Source organism: Dipodomys merriami, unplaced genomic scaffold (assembly GCF_024711535.1).
Source record: "Dipodomys merriami isolate MVZ:Mamm:240054 unplaced genomic scaffold, mDipMer1.0.p SCAF_20, whole genome shotgun sequence".
Classification (NCBI taxonomy): Eukaryota; Metazoa; Chordata; class Mammalia; order Rodentia; family Heteromyidae; genus Dipodomys; species Dipodomys merriami.
This window is the reverse complement of record NW_027203382.1, coordinates 27,499,056-27,517,838: the sequence shown is the minus strand read 5'-3', so window position 1 is coordinate 27,517,838 and position 18,783 is coordinate 27,499,056. Positions and strand designations below refer to the sequence as shown.

The 18,783-nt window shown below is 38.5% G+C and overlaps 1 protein-coding gene across 5 annotated transcripts in view; it reads right to left on the bottom strand.

Moving 5' to 3' along the window:
• Positions 1-321: 321 nt before the first annotated feature.
• Positions 322-18,783, bottom strand: part of Bdp1 (BDP1 general transcription factor IIIB subunit) — a 105,183-nt gene continuing 86,721 nt past the window's right edge. For all 5 annotated transcript variants that reach the window (XM_070031314.1, XM_070031315.1, XM_070031318.1 and 2 more), the window contains 5 exons: positions 18,495-18,699; positions 15,359-15,395; positions 10,953-11,220; positions 8,422-8,659; positions 322-3,270 (listed from right to left, as the gene is read on the bottom strand). In XM_070031314.1, coding sequence (XP_069887415.1) covers positions 3,139-3,270; positions 8,422-8,659; positions 10,953-11,220; positions 15,359-15,395; positions 18,495-18,699 — 880 coding nt within the window. In that variant the 3' untranslated portion in view covers positions 322-3,138. The remainder of the gene's footprint in view (positions 3,271-8,421; positions 8,660-10,952; positions 11,221-15,358; positions 15,396-18,494; positions 18,700-18,783) is intronic.

The window sequence follows — 18,783 nt, the reverse complement described above, 5'->3', positions numbered from 1 at the left end:
CCTGAGTTCAAACTCTGGACTGCCCCTCCCCCCAACCCCAAAAAAACTTCAGTTTTCAGTCACTTAAAAAGGACACAATAAGCCAGTAATCCTAGCTACACGGGAGGCTGAGATCTGAGGATCGAGGTTCAAAGCCAGCCCGGGCAGGAAAGACCGTGAGACTCCTATCTCCAATAAACCACCAGAAAACCGGAAGTGCCGCTGTAGCTCAAGTGGTAGAGTGCTCGCCTTGAGCTGAAGAGCTGAGGGACAGCGCCCAGGCCCAGAGTTCAAGCCCCACGACCGACAAAAAAAAAAAAAAAAAAAAAAGGACACAATAAACAGTATAAAATAACTTTTATTTACATAATTTATATCTATAGAACATAACTGCTTTCTTTAGAACAAGAAAATTTACAAATGACATATTGCTTCTTTTGTCAAAGATGTCTTCAAGCAAACTATTAATATACATGGCCATTTCTAGTTAATAAGGTGGTAAACAGTAGATACAAATCTTTTCATCTGTGCATCAATCACTTATCAACAATTATGAACTTCTAAACCATTGTACTGGTCACTTGCTAAGATCTAAGTGTTCAGGAGGGAAGGACAAAAAAAGATGAAGACTTTAAATCACATCTCTTTAAGACTTATAAAATAAATTCGTTGCAACATCTGCCTTACATCAATTGGACTTAACAGACTTTTCTACCTGGCAAGGTAGCTTCTCTTTCTCACAAGATCTGTTTTATGGATCTAACAATAGGAAAATCTATTGACTAACTGATTCTCCACACATTGAATGGCCTTGTATTTTTTATACAGTAAGAAATTGCATCTTCCAGAAAATTGGTTTATTGTATATGAACAAGAGACACATGTTAACAAAGACAAGAAATAAATACTATAAAGGGATAAACAATAGTCATAACAACCTAATATTAAACTAACATTACTAATATAATTAATAAGAACATGAAGTTTTTTTTAATTTTACAAAACAGTATTAAAATATCAAACTGATTTACTACATGATTTTTATGACAGAAGTCATATGAGATAAATGTAAATTTATAATTTCCACTCAGATTTATGTTTCCCCTTCATGACCAAAAAAAAAAAAAAAAAAACCCAAACACCTATATTTCACTAGAAGGCAATCAGTAAGAAATGCTCTAATTTCAGATTTCAACAAATTACCATCACTATTATACCTGCTGAGCCACATCCCTTTTATTAAAGAACTTGAAAACTGGCCACCACTTTTTCAATATACAAACACTAAAATTATCTAGAGTTTAAAATGTTTTCCCAATTGAAATACTGATGGTTTCATAATGCATTATACGCAGTTTTTAGGCACACCTGACAGCTTCCATGTCAAGTACTCATAAAAAAAAGACATCAGCACCTTGAGGTAAAAAACTACTGTTAAAGGTAGGAACCAAATTCAACATACAACCCAGGTGTCACTCTTCAATGAAGTACTCTGACTGCTCTCACATGTGACTAAAGGACTGTCCCAGCAGTAGATTACTGGGTCTACTATCCCAAAGAATGTTTCAGAAAAAAAGTATCCAACTCCCAAACTAATTTATCAAAGGATTTTTGAACTAAAATCAAAATAAATATGCTCTTTGAGAAATTTTCATTTGAACTGAAAAATTTACTTGGGCAAATGTCATACATCTATATGTACACACATAGATTATATATGTAAATCAGCAAATCTCAAAATTACTAAACACTTGAACTCATACTAATGATAATCACTGACATTATAGTCTTTTTTTTTTTTTTTTTGGTGCCAGCCCTGGGGCTTGAACTCAGAACCTGAGCACTGTCCCTGAGCTTTTGTGCTCAAGGCTAGCACTCTACCACTTGAGCCACAGCTCCACTTCTAGCTTTTTGTTGGTTTAATTGGAGATAAGAGTCTCACAGACTTTCCTGCCTGGGCTGGCTTCAAACCATGATCCTCAGATCTCAGCATCCTGAGTAGCTAGGGTTATAGGTGTGAGCCACCAGCACCTGGCTCATTTTAATTATCTTTGAAATTAAACAAAGGAAAAGGAGACAGACATAAATTTGTTAATACTTCTTTACCAACAATCAGAGGTGAAAATTAAAACATCCTTTAAAATAAGAAAAATTTAAATAAATATAGCTCTTTGATGTGCTATCTTTATAAATAAATTTAAGTACTACCTCTCCAGTTAGTAATGTTATATTACCAGGAATTAGAAAAATACACAAATATCAGATAACAGGAAAGTTTCTAACTTTACCATGCTAAAATGGAGTTTCAATCCGCTTTTCTGTCAGTACAGGCAACTTAAAAGGCCTTCAACATATCTCCAGAAAGCAAATTACTGGGATGTAGCTCAGTGGCAAAGCACTTGCCTAGCAAGTGCAACGTCCTGGGTTCGATCCCCAGTACCAAAAAAAGAAAGACCAAAACAAACAAAGCAAAAACAAAAACACTTTACAAAAGAAGTTCACTATACGTTAAATACAATCAAATGCCAAATATGTCAGGGCTGTGATGTATACACTTATTCACAACATTCCCATAGGTCCATGTGCTCCATAGGAAGAGTCAAAATGTAAACAAGAGTTGCTATTTCTGTCTAAAAAAGCAGTCTTTGTCTTTCTTTCTTTTTTGCTTTTCCTTTTTTTTTTTTTTTTTTTTTTTTTCCATTTTTTGGTGCTGGTCCTGAGGCTTGAATTCTGGGCCCGGGCACTGTCCCTGAGCTTTTTCTGCTCAAGGCTAGCCTCTACCACTTGAGCCACAGCTCCACTTTTGGCTTTTTTGGTGCTTAATTGGAGATAAAGAATCTCACTTTCCTGCCCAGGCTGGCTTTGAACTGTGATCCTCAAATCGCAGCCTCCTGAGTAGCTAGGATTACAGGCATGAGCCACCTGTGCCCGGCAAAAACAGCCGTCTTCATTACTTGCTAATTTCCAAAATGCTGAATCAATCAAAATAAACTTCAGCAATATTTTTCAATGATTACAAAAGCTTCCAATGAAGCTTATTAAATATTCAAAATTGAACTAAGTTAAAATAGACAATGATATGTTTTTCTCAATACTGCATTAATATTGACTTTAAAACTCCCAAGCTTAAAAAAGAAAGAAAAAACAAAAACAATTATTTTATACTATTTCATCCATTTCAATGAATATATCACCAAAGAAATATTCAGAGACTGTGGGTGGCTCATCTTCAGGTGCCCGTTTTTGGCCACTTTTACATTCTCCTTTTAGTGAGGGTTGATCACTACAAACCTAAAAAGGTAACAAAAATAAATATTGTATAAATATTGATGTAACTATTACTAGTGAGGGCTGGAGATGTAGCACAGTAGTATATGATTGCCTAGCATGCCCCGAGTTTAATCCCTAGCCCTAGAGGGAAAAAAGTATATAATCCTAAACACAGTAAAAATTTCAAGAATAATTGTAGCATTAATTACTATAATAAAATTGGATGCAATCTAAATACATTACACTACATGTCACTCAGCATAGGTATGATAACTTACTTCACCTTAATTCCAAGTAATTTTTTGAAATATACAAAAATAAAAACTGTGTATGTGTAAATACTAGACAAGAGTCCTGGGACTTGAACTGATTACACATCCTTATTATTATCTTGAAGAGGGTACTCAAAGGAGTTCTTAAATAACAAATGAATATAACAGATCTTAATCAGTGTCACCCCTTTCAATATTCACCTGACTGCACTCTGGCTTTTCCAGTCAAGGCCAGAGCTCTACTACTTGAGCCATATTTCTACTTCCAGCTTTTTGGTGGTTAACTGGAGATAAGAATCTCATGGACTTTTCTGCACTGGTTTTGAACCTCGATCCTCAGATCTCAGCCTCCTAAGCAGCTAGAATTATAAGTCTAAGCCACTGTTACCCAGCTAACACATTCTTAAATCTATAAAATTAAAACATTTAATTTGGAAGAAAAAGTGACACATGAGACAAAATAATGTTCCAAACAAAGAGCATAAATCAAAGAGATATTATATTAAAGATTATCACACTCATAAATCTGAAAAAAGAAAAATTGCTGGTGTTGTGGTTCAAGTGATAAAGATTCAACTAGTAAGTAGGAGGATCTGAATGCAAACAATAGTACCATCAAGAGATAAAAATTAAGATAGCTAATTACCGACATAGGAACAAGCATAAAGCTACAAACACTCTGGCCACATATGGAAATTTAGCACCTAAATAATAGTTACTTGTTAAATCAAATCAACAATGAGTAAAAATTATTATTCAAGGGACTGGGAAGGTGGCTCAGTGGTAGAGTGCTTGCCTTGCATGCATGAGGCCCTAGGTTCGATTCCTCAGCACCACATAAGCAAAAAGAAAAAAAAAGCCGGAAGTGGCGCTGTGGCTCAAGTGGTAGGGTGCTAGCCTTGAGCTGAAGAGCTGAGGGACAGCGCCCAGGCCCAGAGTTCAGGCCTCACGACCGGACCCCCAAAAAAATTATTATTCAATAAATGATATAGGACAATTGCAAAAACTTTCTAAGAAAAAAAGTCAGACCTATATTCCATCAAAATAAATACTAAATGAATCAAAGACTTAAATGACATTAAAACAGCTAAACCGACTATAATGTATAATCCTGGGTGAGTAGGAGTAAGTATCTTTTCAAATGACCTGAAATCAGAAACCATCTGATTGCTAAATTCACCTAAATAAAAGCAAAAAATGTCTGCATAGCAAAAACAACCATAAAGTCAAAAAAAAATGTTTGGGATAAAAGCTGTAACCTGTACCAGAAGTGGGTTTTTTTTTCCACCTTTAATGAGTACTTCTACAAAACAAAAAGTTATGTGCTCATTAAAAAAGTCTATGGGGGGGGGGGGGAGGATGGGAAGCGATGGAAAGGGTAAACAAAGGAGGAGGCTACAATGCTTGATAAGAAATGTACTCACTATCTTGCCCATGTAATTGTAACCCCTCTGTACAGTATTTTCACAATAAAAAAAGAAAAGAAAAAGAAAAAAAAGTCTATAAGGGGACTGGGAAGGTGGCTCAGTGGTAGAGCACTTGCCTTGCATGCCTGAGGCCCTGGGTTCGATTCCTCAGCACCACATAAGCAAAAAGCCGGAAGTGGCGTTGTAGCTCAAGTGGTAGAGCGCTAGCCTTGAGCTGAAGAGCTGAGGGATAGCGCCCAGGCCCAGAGTTCAGGCCCCACGACCAGACCCAAAAAAAAAAAAAAAAGTCTATAAGGACTCAAAAGTAAAAAGAATTGTTAACATATTAGTGTGAGAAAAAAGATGCTAAGAATAGAAACTGATACATTTTCTCTTGAAAATAATCAGGTAGTACTCACCTAAAGAATAATCACTGCTTTGCACTAAGCAATTCTATTTCTAGGACTATGCATATATGTGCAAAATGACTCATTTTTAAGATAGCTATTAACATTTTGTCATTGCTTTGCAGAGCCCCATGTTGGTCAAATGCTCTACTATTATAGCCATTCCCTGAGTACTAATAAAACTTTACATCAACTCTGGATCAAACTGCGGGGCTCAAGCATGCAAAGCAAGCTTTCAATCACTGAGCTACACATCACCTACACCTCCAGACTAACACATTGCTTCAAATAGTATATAGACAACCTAAATGCCTATGCATATAAGACAAATATTACTAGATGGTACAACCAAATAATGAAATACTATATAGTAATTAAAGCAATCTAGGCTAGCCAGGAGCTGGTAGCTCATGCCTGTAATCCTACCTATTCCAGAGGCTGAGATCAGAGGATCACGGTTCAAAGCCAGCCTGGGCAAGAAAATCTATTGAGACTCTTACATACAATTAACCAAAAGAAAAACAGAAGTGGTATTATGGCCCAAAATGGTAGTGTTATCTGTGAGCAAAAGAGCTCAGGGACAGCACTCAAGCCCCAGGACTGACAAAAATAACAACAACAAAAGAAAACAAAAACAAAAACAATGAGGCTAGGTATTGTGTTTTAGGCCTGTAATCCCAGCACTAAAAAGAAGGCTCTTCAGCCAGGAGCCGGTGGCTCACACCTGTAATCCTAGCTACTCAGGAGGCTGGGATCTGAGGATCACGGTTCAAAGCCAGCCCGGGCATGAAAGACCATGAGACTCCTATCTCCAATAAACTAAAAAACCGAAAGTGGCTGTAGCTCAAGTGGTAGAGAGCGTGCCTTGAGCTGAAATGCTGAGGGACAGCGCGCAGGCCCAGAGTTCAAGCCCCATGACCGGGGGGGGGGGGGGGGGGGGGGGGGGGAGGCTCTCCAGTTAGAGGCCACCCTGGCCTAAAATGACATTCCTTCAAAAACAAAAACCAAAAAGAAACAACAAAAGTAACAATGATAATACTCTTTGACACGTATTCTGTGTGTGTGTGTGTGTGTGTGTACGTGCGCGGGCGTGCGTGCATGTGTGTGTGTGTGTGTAACCAATATAAGGCTTAAGAGCAGCTTTAGTCATGATAGCCAAAAGCGTGTGTGTGTGTGTGTGTGTGTGTGTGTGTGTGTGTGTGTGTGTGTGTGTGTGTGTGTGTGTGTGTGTGTGTGTGTGTGTGTGTGTGTGTGTGTGTGTGTGTGTGTGTGTGTGTGTGTGTGTGTGTGTGTGTGTGTGTGTGTGTGTGTGTGTGTGTGTGTGTGTGTGTGTGTGTGTGTGTCACCAATATAAGGCTTAAGAGCAGCTTTAGTCATGATAGCCAAAAACTGAAAGAAACAGATGTCTTTCAAAAGAAAAAGAGATAAATAAAACTGTAGCATAATGGTGCCATGAAATACTACTCACTAACAAAAGGCAAAAAACTACTGTCAGCAGAGGAAGGAGTATCAACAGTCTAGGCCAGAGTGGAATAGTAAGACCCTGTTGCAAAAACAAACAAGCAAGCTAGGTGCTGGTGGTTCCTAGCTACTCAGGAGGCTCAGATCTGAGGATCATGGTTCATAGCCAAGCCCCACCAAAAACAAACAAACAAACAAAACAAGCCAGGCGCTGGTGGCTCACATCTGTAATCCTAGCTACTCAGTGGATCAAAAAGCGGAAAGTGGGGCTGTGGCTCAAGTGTTAGAGCCCCAGCTTTGGGAAAAAGCTAAGGAACAGCACGCAGGCCCTGGGATTAAGCCCCAGTATTGACACATATATACAAAACCCAAAACTGATTTTGAAGGTCTTGCTCTGTAGCCCAAGATCCTCAGGCCATTCATCAGTGGCTCAGGCCTATAATCCTAGCTTCTTAGGAAGTTGAGATCTAAGGATCATAATTCAAAGCCAGCTCAAACAAAAAGTCTATGAGACTCTTGTCTCCAATTAAAGACAAAAAAAGCCAGAAATAGAACAGTGGCTCAAGTGGTAGAGTCCTAGCCGTGAACAAAAAGCTCAAGAACAATGCTCAAGCCCTGGGTTCAAGCCCCAGCACCAAAAAAAGTAAAAACAAAAACCACTCATATCTTCCTGACAGCCTTCCAATTTCAGGGCTTACGTGCCACCAAATCTGGCTAAAAGAAAACCTTAAATCACAAGCTATAAATAAACAATAAATCAATAAAAATATATGAACAAAAAACACAAAGGAAACATATAAAAGACAAAGTGCAGAATAAGCAAATTAAACCAATGAAATATCATTTATACTCCTCTACCATTGTATCTGATAGAAAACAGAATTATCTTGAAACACTTCTATCTAATTCAGACATGGATATAATTAATCTGGCACTGCCATACTACTCATACTACTGGTAACTACAACTGTTCTGCAACATAATTAGGAAATGATAGGTCATAAACACAGGTTCACAGCTTAGTATTTGCCTTTAGTGCATAGAAGTGAAAAACAAACAAATCCTACTTTTATGGCTCCTGAATTCTTAATAGGACATTTTCTTTTTTTTTTTTTTTTTTTTTTTTGGGGGGGGGTCTGGTCGTGGAGCCTGAACTCTGGGCCTGGGCGCTGTCCCTCAGCTCTTCAGCTCAAGGCTAGTGCTCTACCACTTGAGCCACAGCGCTACTTCCAGCTTTTTTCTTATGTGGTGCTGAGGAATAGAACCCAGGGCCTCGAGCATGCAAGGCAAGTGCTCTACCACTGAGCCACCTTCCCAGCCCAGGACATTTTCTTAATGCAAATAAAATGCAAACAGTGCTTCATTTTGCTTCCATGAGTCAGATGACTCTTTGCATTGAAGGGGCAGCAATTAAGTGTCCATTGATGGCTAGTTCAGTGGCTCTGTAGTAAGCTTGCTCTACCTTCCTAACTCAATACAGCACCTTTATTTTCTTCTGACTGAAATTTTGATAAGGAAGAAATACAAGTGGCTATGAAATAATTTCTGATATCCAAATGAAAATAAAATTATCAGGTTTTCTCTAGGTGAGTAAGATATCCAACTCATTTTAACAATCAAACATACCTGAGTTGTTGAATTGCCAGTATTCTGGGACTGAGTATTAACAGTTGGAAGCACATCAGAGGATTCTTGCTGTTTTTTCTGGCCTTCTGTAAGTACAGTCGATCTTTTCAAATTTCGTCTTGATATAGGTATAATAGGTTTTAGGCGCTTCCTACTATGGACCTGAGTAGGTTCATCAGACTCCACACTATTCTTTGGACATATTAAAGATAAAAATCCCAGGGGTCTTCTACCAGGTCTAGAAATACAAACATAAAAATATTCAAGAATATCCAGTAAAGACATTTTCTTTCTTTCCTTCATTCCTTCTTCCTTCCCTCCCTTCCTTTCTTCTTTCCTTTCCCTTCCCTTCCTTCCTTTTTTTGACAGAGGATCTCATTATGGGAACTGGAAGTATAGTTCCAAGTGGAAGAAGGCCAGTCTTGAGCAAAAAAAGCAGAGAGAACAACAAACTCACAATCTTGTCTTAGCTGAGACTAGAGGAATATATCAACATGCATAACAAGTGTGTGTACATGTATGCATGTGCACACATATATGCAGGCACCAGTACTGGGGCTGGAATTCAGTGGCTAGGCACTATCCCTTAGCCTTTTTTGCTCAAGGCTTTTTGCTGAATGTAAATAAGAATCTCATGGACTTTCCCACCCAGACTGGCTTTGAATCCTCAGTTCTCAGCCTTCTGCGTAACTTGAATTACAGCAATCAGCCAAAACATATACTATCTTATTTCATTAATGCTAAAATGGCCCAGTCTGCTAACTAGTGATGCCAGTACACCATAATTTGTATTTATAACAGGATCAAAGCTTACATTAAAGTAGTACTTCTCAAACTTAAAAGTACACAAAACAGGGCTGGGAAGGTGGCTCAGTGGTAGAGCGCCTGCCTTGCATGCTCCAGGCCCTGGGTTCGATTCCTCAGCACCACATAAGCAAAAAGAAAAAAGCCGGAAGTGGTGCTGTGGCTCAAGTGGTAGAGTGTTAGCCTTGAGCTGAAGAGCTGAGGGACAGTGCCCAGGCCCAGAGTTCAGGCCCCACAACCGGACCCCAAAAAGAAAAAAAGAAAAAAATGTACACAAAACAGGCTGGGAAAGTGGCTCAGTGGTAAAGTGCTTGCTTTGGATGCATAAGGCCCTCAGAACCATATAAACAGAAAAAGCCAGAAGTGGTGCTGTGGCTCAACCTGAATAGGAAAGTCCAAGAACTCTATTTCCAAAACTAGCAAAAAGCAGAGCTTAGAGATGTGCCTCAAGTGGTACAGGAGCCAAGCCAAGCAAGCCAAATGAGCACAAGGGCCTGCATTTAAACACATTTGTAGGAAGTGGCGCAGTAGCTCAAGTGGTAGAGCGCTCGCCTTGAGCTGAAGAGCTAAGGGACAACGCCCAGGCCCAGAGTTCAAGCCCCACGACCGACAAAAAAAAAAAAATAAAAAAATAAACACATTTGTATGTTTGGCAGGACAGGGTGTTTATATAACATCAGAGGATATTACTGAAATAAAAAATCACTGAAAAGAAATTGGAAGTCAATGTGTCCTGAATCCCACATATAACCAATTCTCTAATGATGCCCACATTGCTGGTCCTAGAACCATGGTCTGGGCCCAGAGCAGTGTTCATCTAGCAATTAATGGCCCACACAAATGTAGCCTCTCATCTAATTGTATAAATAAGTTTTATTAGAACACAGTATAGATATCTTTTTACAATTACTTTTCTGCTATAACTATAGGACTGAGTGGCTGCAAGAGAAGTCATATGGCCCACAAAGTCTAAATATGTACTCTAAGACATTTAGCAAAAAATGTTAGCCTTTCTTCTAAAACACTGCTTTTCAATTTGTTTAATCCAAACCCTTATGCTATTTTCCATCATTCTATTTTCAGTACATAAAGACAGTGCTTTATCAAATTTAGATAACCAAAACAATAGACTGATTACGTAAAACTGTTTAAGATACACACATCTTTTCCCTTAGTGGATGCTAGGGCAACTCATCATGTTAAAAGTTTTAATGCTAGTAATAAGCCAATAATTATTGATAATTCAGAAGATTTGTTTCTGGAGTGTGGAAAAAGTAGACTTCAGGCCCACATTCCATTTATTTGTATGGAAAGAAAGCTATGGTTTACTTCATTAGTATGTTTCAAAGGAAGAAAATTATGAATGATTTGGAAATTTAATAAAACTTCCAGAACTGTCTCTGACATCAGCTCTACGTTTTCACATCATCTACATGTACATTAGTTTCTAATATATGACAAAATAAAAATAATCAAAATAATCACTGGACAATATGCAAAAGAGGATGTCATATCTTCTAAGGATTATCTATCTAAAATAACCAAAGCTTCAAAACATTTATTTCATAGAATGTGTTTATCTAGAACACTACTGTTTTCCTTGCTGAACTGTCTTCCCTACACATTGCTGAGAAGGATATATAAAACACCAATCTCAGTATTGAACTTCTAGATTGTACTTAATGAGTGACTCAGAGGGACACTTATTAAAGCACTTCTCATGATACCTGGTTAGTGGGACTTTTGAAGGCAATGTTCCTTTATCTATCTGTTCAGATTTAGAACCAGTATTAGATCTTTCTTCTTTATCAGACACAATCATTTCATCTTGAGGCAATTGAACCATGTTCCTTTCTTCACAGAGATCTCTTATATTGTCATGAGGAACAGATCCTGTATTCTGAAAAGTTGGATCCAGTTGCTCATTTTGACGTTCTGGAGTTGTATGTATGCTTTCTGAGGCAGGGAAAATGCCTTGTCTGTTGTAAGACACCCCTTCAATAAAAAGAGCAAATGGTAAACAGGTCATTATATCAAAATTAACACACTCAATTCAACTGCAGTATTTGAAGGAAAAAAACACAGTATTCATAACAGACCTACTTTACTAAGAGAAACCTAAATTTTTTATAATTAGGGGAGTTATTTGGATTAGGAATAACTAGTTCGGATGCTGGGCGCCGGTGGCTCACACCTGTAATCCTAGCTACTCAGGAGGCTGAGATCTGAGGATCACAGTTCAAAGCCAGCCTGGGCAGGAAACTCTGTGAGACTCTTATCTTCAATAAACCACTAGAAAACCGGAAGTGGCGCTGTGGCTCCAGCAGTAGAGCGCTCACCTTAAGCTGAAGAGCACAGGGACAGCGCCCAAGCCCAGAGTTCAAGCCCCACGAAAAACAAAAACAAAACAAAAAAAAAATAATAACTAGTTAGGGCTAGGAAGGTGGCTCAGTGGTAGAGTGCTTGTCTTGTATGCATGAGGCCCTGAGTTCGATTCCTTAGCACCATATAAGCAGAAAAAGAAAAAAAAAAAAAAAAAAAAAGCTGGAAGTGGTGCTGTGGCTCAAGTGATAGAGTGCTAGCCTTGAGCTGAAGAGCTGAGGAACAGTACCCAGGCCCAGAGTTCAGGCCCCATGACCAACCAAAATAATAATAATTAAAAGAAAAAAAACTAGTTAAAAACTATGATGACAGCTTCTGCAAAAGAACAAAATAGTCCTACTTTTGTTTGATATAGAAATGTTCCCTTCCCCCCTAAATATTCCTAAAATAGCAAAATAAAATCATTTCCTTAGCAAAAAAAAAAGGGGGGTGGGGTTCATTAAAATGGAGAAGCAAAACCAACCCAAAATTACAAGTAGTAACTCCTGAGTATTTATGGTATCACAGGAAAGCAAAACCCACAGATTCTTTAATACTCATATCTAACTAAAGACTTCCTTTCATTAACTAACTGGTAGACTAAGGCCAAAGCAGAAATAATGAGAGATTTATTAAATAAAAAATTCACATTTGTAATCCTACTCAGAAGTCTGATATCTAAGGACTGGAATAAAACCCAGGCATACAAATCTGAGAAAATCTTAGCTTCAATTAGCCAGCTACAAAACTGGCTGGGCACCAGTGGCTCATGCCTATAATCCTAGCTACTTGGGAGGCTGAGATCTGAGGATCTCAGTCCAAAGCCAGCCCAGGCAGGAAAGTCCATTAGATTTTTTTCGTGTGTGAGTGTGTGTGTGGTTTTTTTTTTTTTTTGGGGGGGGTCAGTCGTGGGGCCTGAACTCTGGGCCTAGGTGCTGTCCCTCAGCTCTTCAGCTCAAGGCTAGCACTCTACCACTTGAGCCACAGCACCACTTCCAGTTTTTTTTGTTTTTGTTTTTTTGCTTATATGGTGCTGAGAAATCGAACCCAGGGGCTAATGCATGCAATGCAAGCACTCTAGCACTGAGCCACCTCCCAACGCCCCCCCCCAGATTCTTATCTCCAATTAACCACCCGAAAACCAGAAGTGGCATTGTGACTCAAAGGGGAGTGCTAGCCTTGAACAAAAAAGCTCAGGGACAATACTCAGTAAAAGCCCCATAACCAAAACAAACAAACAAACAAAAAAACCCTGGTATAAGTTTAAAACAAACTTACAACTTATAATCTATCTATCTATCCATCCCTATAGGATACCTGTTTCTAAGGTCTTACTCCCAGTAATTACTGTGTGTGGTGTATGTTTGTATATACTTAAAAAATTAAAGATGGTAGGTGGCATATAATTAACACATCTATGTGTTGTGGTTTCTTAACTCATTTATTGGAGATGAGATTGATGACAGCATCCTTAGAATATTCCTTACTGACTTAGTTTGTTTAAAAGTGCTGCAAATAAGATTGTCTATGAGTTTGATTATCCTTTTAAGTTCCCAAAGAACTAAAAGTGAGGCTGGGAATATAGCTCAGCAGTGCAGCAGTTGTCCAGCTATGTGAGGCCCAGGGTTCCATCCAAATTAACTGAAACCATCAGATTCTTCCATTCTATGATTTTTTTTTTTTTTTTTGGTACCTATACTGGGACTTAAACAGAGGAACTTTTACTCTAATTGACTTTTTTGGCTCAAGACTGCTATTCAACTACTTTAGCTACATCTCTACTTCCCACTTTTTTTTTTTCTTCCTCAGTCATGGGGCTTGAACTCTGGGCCTGGGCACTGTCCCTCAGCTCTTCAGCTCAAGGATAGCGCTCTTGAGCCACAGCGCCACTTCCGGTTTTCTGAGTGGTTTATTGAAAGTAAGAGTCTCACGGACTTTCCTGCCTGGGCTGGCTTTGAACCACAATCCTCAGATCACCAACCTCTTGAGTAGCTAGGATTACAAGTATGAGCCACCTGCGCCTGGCTACTTCCCAGTTTTTTCAGGTTAATTGTAGATAAGAGTCTCAGGATTTTTCTGCCTGAGCTGGATTTGAACTGTGACCTTCAATTCTCAGTTCCTGGGTAGCTAGGATTACAGGTTTGAAAGAGACTCAGCTCCATTCTACAGCTCTTTTTTTTTTTCACAAGAGCCATCACAATGGTTGAGCAATGGCTACAGGTGTCTCATAATCCTAAGACACAAAAAAGTTGAAAGAATAAACAGATTCATGTAATAGTGAATAAATATAGCTAGCTGCCTTAACTATGATGAAATTAGACCCTAAATGCTTTATCTAGAAGGAGGCTGGGAATATGGCACAGTGATAGAGTGAGTGCCTAACATGCATGAAGCCTGCGTTCGATTCCTTAGTACCACATAAACAGAAAAAGCCAGAAGTGGCACTGTGGCTCAAGTGGTAGAGTACTAACACTGAGGAAAAGAAGCTCAGAGACAGTGCCCAGGCCCTTAGTTCAAAACCCAGGACTGGCCAAAAAAAAATCCAGAAAGATTTTAAATTCCTATGAAAACAGCCTCCAAAATCTTTTCAGTCTCCACAGATGACTTAAGCTGGGAAAGATTTCTGTTAAAAAAGCAAATTCTCAAGATATAGCTAAAGACCAGTAAAAACAACCACATCAGGAATGGGTATCTGTGGGAGGGAAGACAGTGAAAGGAGTCAGTAAATACAGTTATATTCAACCTCACCAAAATACGATCAAAAATACTGTGTATTACACATACAAAAACAGAATAATAAAAAATGTTTTGTTTTGTTTTGTTTTTGCCAGTCCTGGAGCTTGAATTCCTGAATGCTCCACCACTTGAACCAGAGCCCCATTTCCAGCTTATGGACTTATTGGTCCAGGCTGGCTTTGAACAGTGATCCCAGATCCCAGCTTCCTACATAGCTAAGATAACAGACATGAACCACTGGTGCCCCAAAGAAGGATTTTTGGTGATCTTGGAGCTTCACCTCTGGGCCTGGACACTGTCCCTGAGTTTCTTTTGCTCAAGGTTAGCACTTTACCCTCAGTCACAGCACAACTCCTGAATTTTTCTGAGTAGTTTATTGGAGTCTCAGAGATTTTCCTGCCCAAGCTGGCTTCAAACCTCTATCCTTAGATCTCAACCTTCTGAGTAGGTAGGATTACAGGCCTGCGCCATCAGCACCCAGTAAGAAGTTATTTTAATAAGGGAGGAAAGCAGAAGATAAGGAAGGATAGAACAAGTGTGTGCATGTATGGAAATGTCACAATGAAACTTCTCTTGTACAACTAATATGTGCTAATTTTTAAAAAAAACTTTAAAAAAATAATCACCTAGGGCTGGGATGTAGCTCAATAGCAAAGTGCTTGCCTAGCAAGTGCAACATCCTGGGTTCAATCCCCAGTACCAAAAAAGACCAAAAAAAAAAAAAAAAAAAGTAAAAAAAAAATCATCTTTATAGTTAGGTTCTAATTTGTAAAATGCAAATACTAAGCTATGCATTCAAGCTCTTCCATTAACTACAGGATGAAAGGAGCGTCTTTTGCTTATAAATGTGCTAAGGTCTAAAACATTAGCAAGAAAAAATTATTCATAACAAAAGTGTTATTTTTAGAGAAAAGTAAGCCAGGTTTCTGCTTCAAGCTTGATTGTCAAGATGCATCAGAAATATTCAGAAGAAAAAGAGAAAAAAGAATCAAAAGTACTTAGTAAAATGCAGCCATGTAAAATTTATTTCACTCACCTGTTGCCTCAGAAACATTTGATTCCTTTGAACACACCTGTTTGTAAAATATGGACAAAAATATTTTAGAAATTCTCTTAGTAAATAAAATTGAAATTAAAGTGTCCTCTTTTCTCCTTTCTTTCCTAAAAAGAAAGCACCATACATCTAATAGGAATTCAACCATTTATGAAAAGATATTGCTATTAGTATTTATGTGCACTGTAAGAGTCATAGCTGCCAATTGCTATTTACCTCAGGCACAATCCTGGTATCAACTGAACAATATCCCCTAACACCAAAGGAAGAAGTCAAATACTCAAATTTTTAAATATATTGCACTACAGATCAAATTAAGGGGCCTGAACATGCTGAGCACATTCTCTACCACCCCTGAGGTACCTTCCCAATACCTCAAATGAAATAGTTCAAGCAGTAAATTAACAGATTAATCATCAAGAGCAAGAGCAAATAATGTGTTTCAAGAATGAGAAGATTGGAAGGGGCGCTGTGGCTCAACTGGTAGAGTGCTTGCCTTGAGCTGAAGAGCCCAAGCCTAGAGTTCAAGTCCCACAACCAACCAAAAAAAAAAGAATGCAAAGATGATTCATCATAATGAAATCTAATCAACAGATCCAAGGAGAAAAATGTATATATTTATAGTATTCATTTTTGGACAAAGTTAACCAAATATGCCAGATACAATTCTTTTTCCCCAGATAAAATGTCAATATGCTACTCAGACTGGTCTGGAACTTGTAGGCAATTGTGCTGTACAATTTTACTGAATACAAGATATTTTTTTTCTTTCTGGTCCCTCCCAGTCCAGTACTGGAGTTTTTAATTTAAAAACTCACAGTCTCTACTACTTTGTTTTTCAAACAAGATCTCATACTTTTTGCCAGAGCCTGCTCAGAAAGAAATCCTCCTACCTATGTCTTTAGTAGCTGTGATTACAAGTATTTAATACCTTACCAAGTTAATTTGATGATAGGGTCTCACTAACTTTTTGCCCAAGTAGACCTCTAATTGCAATTACCCTATCTCTAGTTCCCAAATAGTTAGGATTATAGATATAAGCCACTATATCAGGCACTTAATAACATTATAGTCAGTAATAAGAATAAGATACCGATTCTTAGTACTACTTTTAAACATTTTCCAAGTCCATGAGAATCTTATCTCTAACCATCAAAAAAGCCAGAAAAGAAGGTGTGACTCAACTGGTAAACTACCAGCTATGATTGAAAAAGTGAAGCAAGGGCCTAAGGTCTGGAATTTAAGATCCACTACCAGTGCAAGTGTGGTGTGCGTGCACATATATGCACGCCCACACACACAATCACTCTCATTTTCTCTGTCCCAGCTAGCTTCAAACTGCAACCCTCAATCTAAGCCTCCTAAGTAGCTAAAACTATAGGTGTGAATCATACGAATACTCAATTTTTACCTAAAACAAGCAAATTAATAAAAGTTCTTCTGGAATACCACTATTTTCTTTTTTTTTTTTTGGGGAGGGGGGGTCTAGTCGTGAGGCCTGAACTCTAGGCCTGGGCACTGTCCCTCAGCTCTTCAGCTCAAGGCCAGCGCTCTACCTCTTGAGCCACAGCGCCACTCCTGGCTTTTTTCTTTTTGCTTATGTGGTACTGAGGAATCCAACCCAGGGCCTCAGGCATGCAAGGCAAGCACCACCTTCCCAGCCCCAATACCACTATTTTCTAACCATATATAACACTACCCTTCCTCTGAGTATCCTAACATCCAAAAAATTGTTATCTTCAACTTTCTCCCTGAAAATATAGATTTTAAAATGGCTTTTCAATAGTGTTATTACAAATTTGAGTGGTATCACAAACAAAACTAATGGTGCATTCAAAAAACTGTAAAAGTGAATAGTGACCAAATCTACATAGTCAGGTTAGACTTACTTCCTTTAAGGATTAATTGAAAATGTTTGTTATATTTCAGAAGGGAATAATTTGTAAGGGAGAGGACATGAAATGCCTTAGAACATGAAGAATATAATACATTCACAAACTGAAAGACAATTTGCTAGAAAAACAGATTAGCACAAAAAGCACACCCCAGAAAATCTGGTATCATTCCTAAGAACAATGGACTTTTACATCTAATTTTTTCTTCTTCTACTTTTTTTTTGTGGCAGTACTAGGGGGTTTGAACTCAAGAGTGGAGTTCTATCGCTTGAACCACAGCCCCACTTGGCTGGCTTTGAACTACCATCCTTGGATCTTTGCCTCCTCAGTGGCTAGGATTACATGTATGAGCCACCAGTACCTGGAAGCTTCACACATTATAATGATGCTATACATAAATTATTACCTTACACATAAGAAATTAATTCAAGAGGGAAAGCACCTCATATACAGTCCCACAGCTATTAGGAAGCACAGCCAAGATCCAGATCTACAAAATACTTTCAGGCACTGCCACCAAGTTAAGCATTGAGTTCCTGATTAATGAGCATCAACTTTCACTTTGAACAGCTTCAAATAATTCCAAACTGGATTGATACAGACTATTTAAGATGAGAAAGGTCGGAAATATACTGAAGTACATAATATACATCTATAAAAATGTCATAACAAAATGATAATCAGGCATGTAAAAATTTAAAGAGTCTTGGGCTGGAAATGTGGCTCAATGGTACAGTGCTTGCCTTGCATTCATGCCCTGGGTTCGAACCCTCAATACCACATACACAGAAAAAAGCTGGAAGTGACACTGTGGCTCAAGTGGTAGAGCAAGGCTCAAGCAAAAAGAAGCTCAGGAACAATGCCCGGATCCAGAGTTCAAGCCTCAGGACTGGCAAAAAAAAAAATTCTTTAAAACTCTGAATGAGGGGCTGGGAAGGTGGCTCAGTGGTAGAGTGCTTGCCTTGCACGAATGAGGCCCTGGGTTCGATTCCTCAGCACCACATAAGCAAAAAGAAAAAAGCCGGCAGTGGTGCTGTGGCTCAAGTGGTAGAGCACTAGCCTTGAGCTGAAGAGCTGAAGGACAGCGCCCAGGCCCAAAGTTCAGGCCCCACAACTGGCAAAAACAAAAACAAACAAACAAACAAAAAAAAAAACTCTGATGAAATAATAGAAACAGCTATGTTGTGATAAGCCATCTCAGTTGCTTAACGATTCTATCTTACCTCAGAAATGTATTCTTGCCAATCAGCTTCTGAAGGGAGTGAAGATTTTTTGGCCGGAGGAACATGATCACTTTCATCATATCTGCGATGAAATCTCTTCCTAGATATAGGATCCAAATTATCAGCAGGCTTTTCAGAATCATCTCTTCCACAATTAGATAAACACATGGTATCTTGAACAATGGAAGTTACTGGTAAATTCAAACTGCATAGGAAATAAACACATGTAAAACCAGGAAATCAGAAATCATTTAATAAAATTTCGGTCTGAGCTCTGCCAATTAAAATC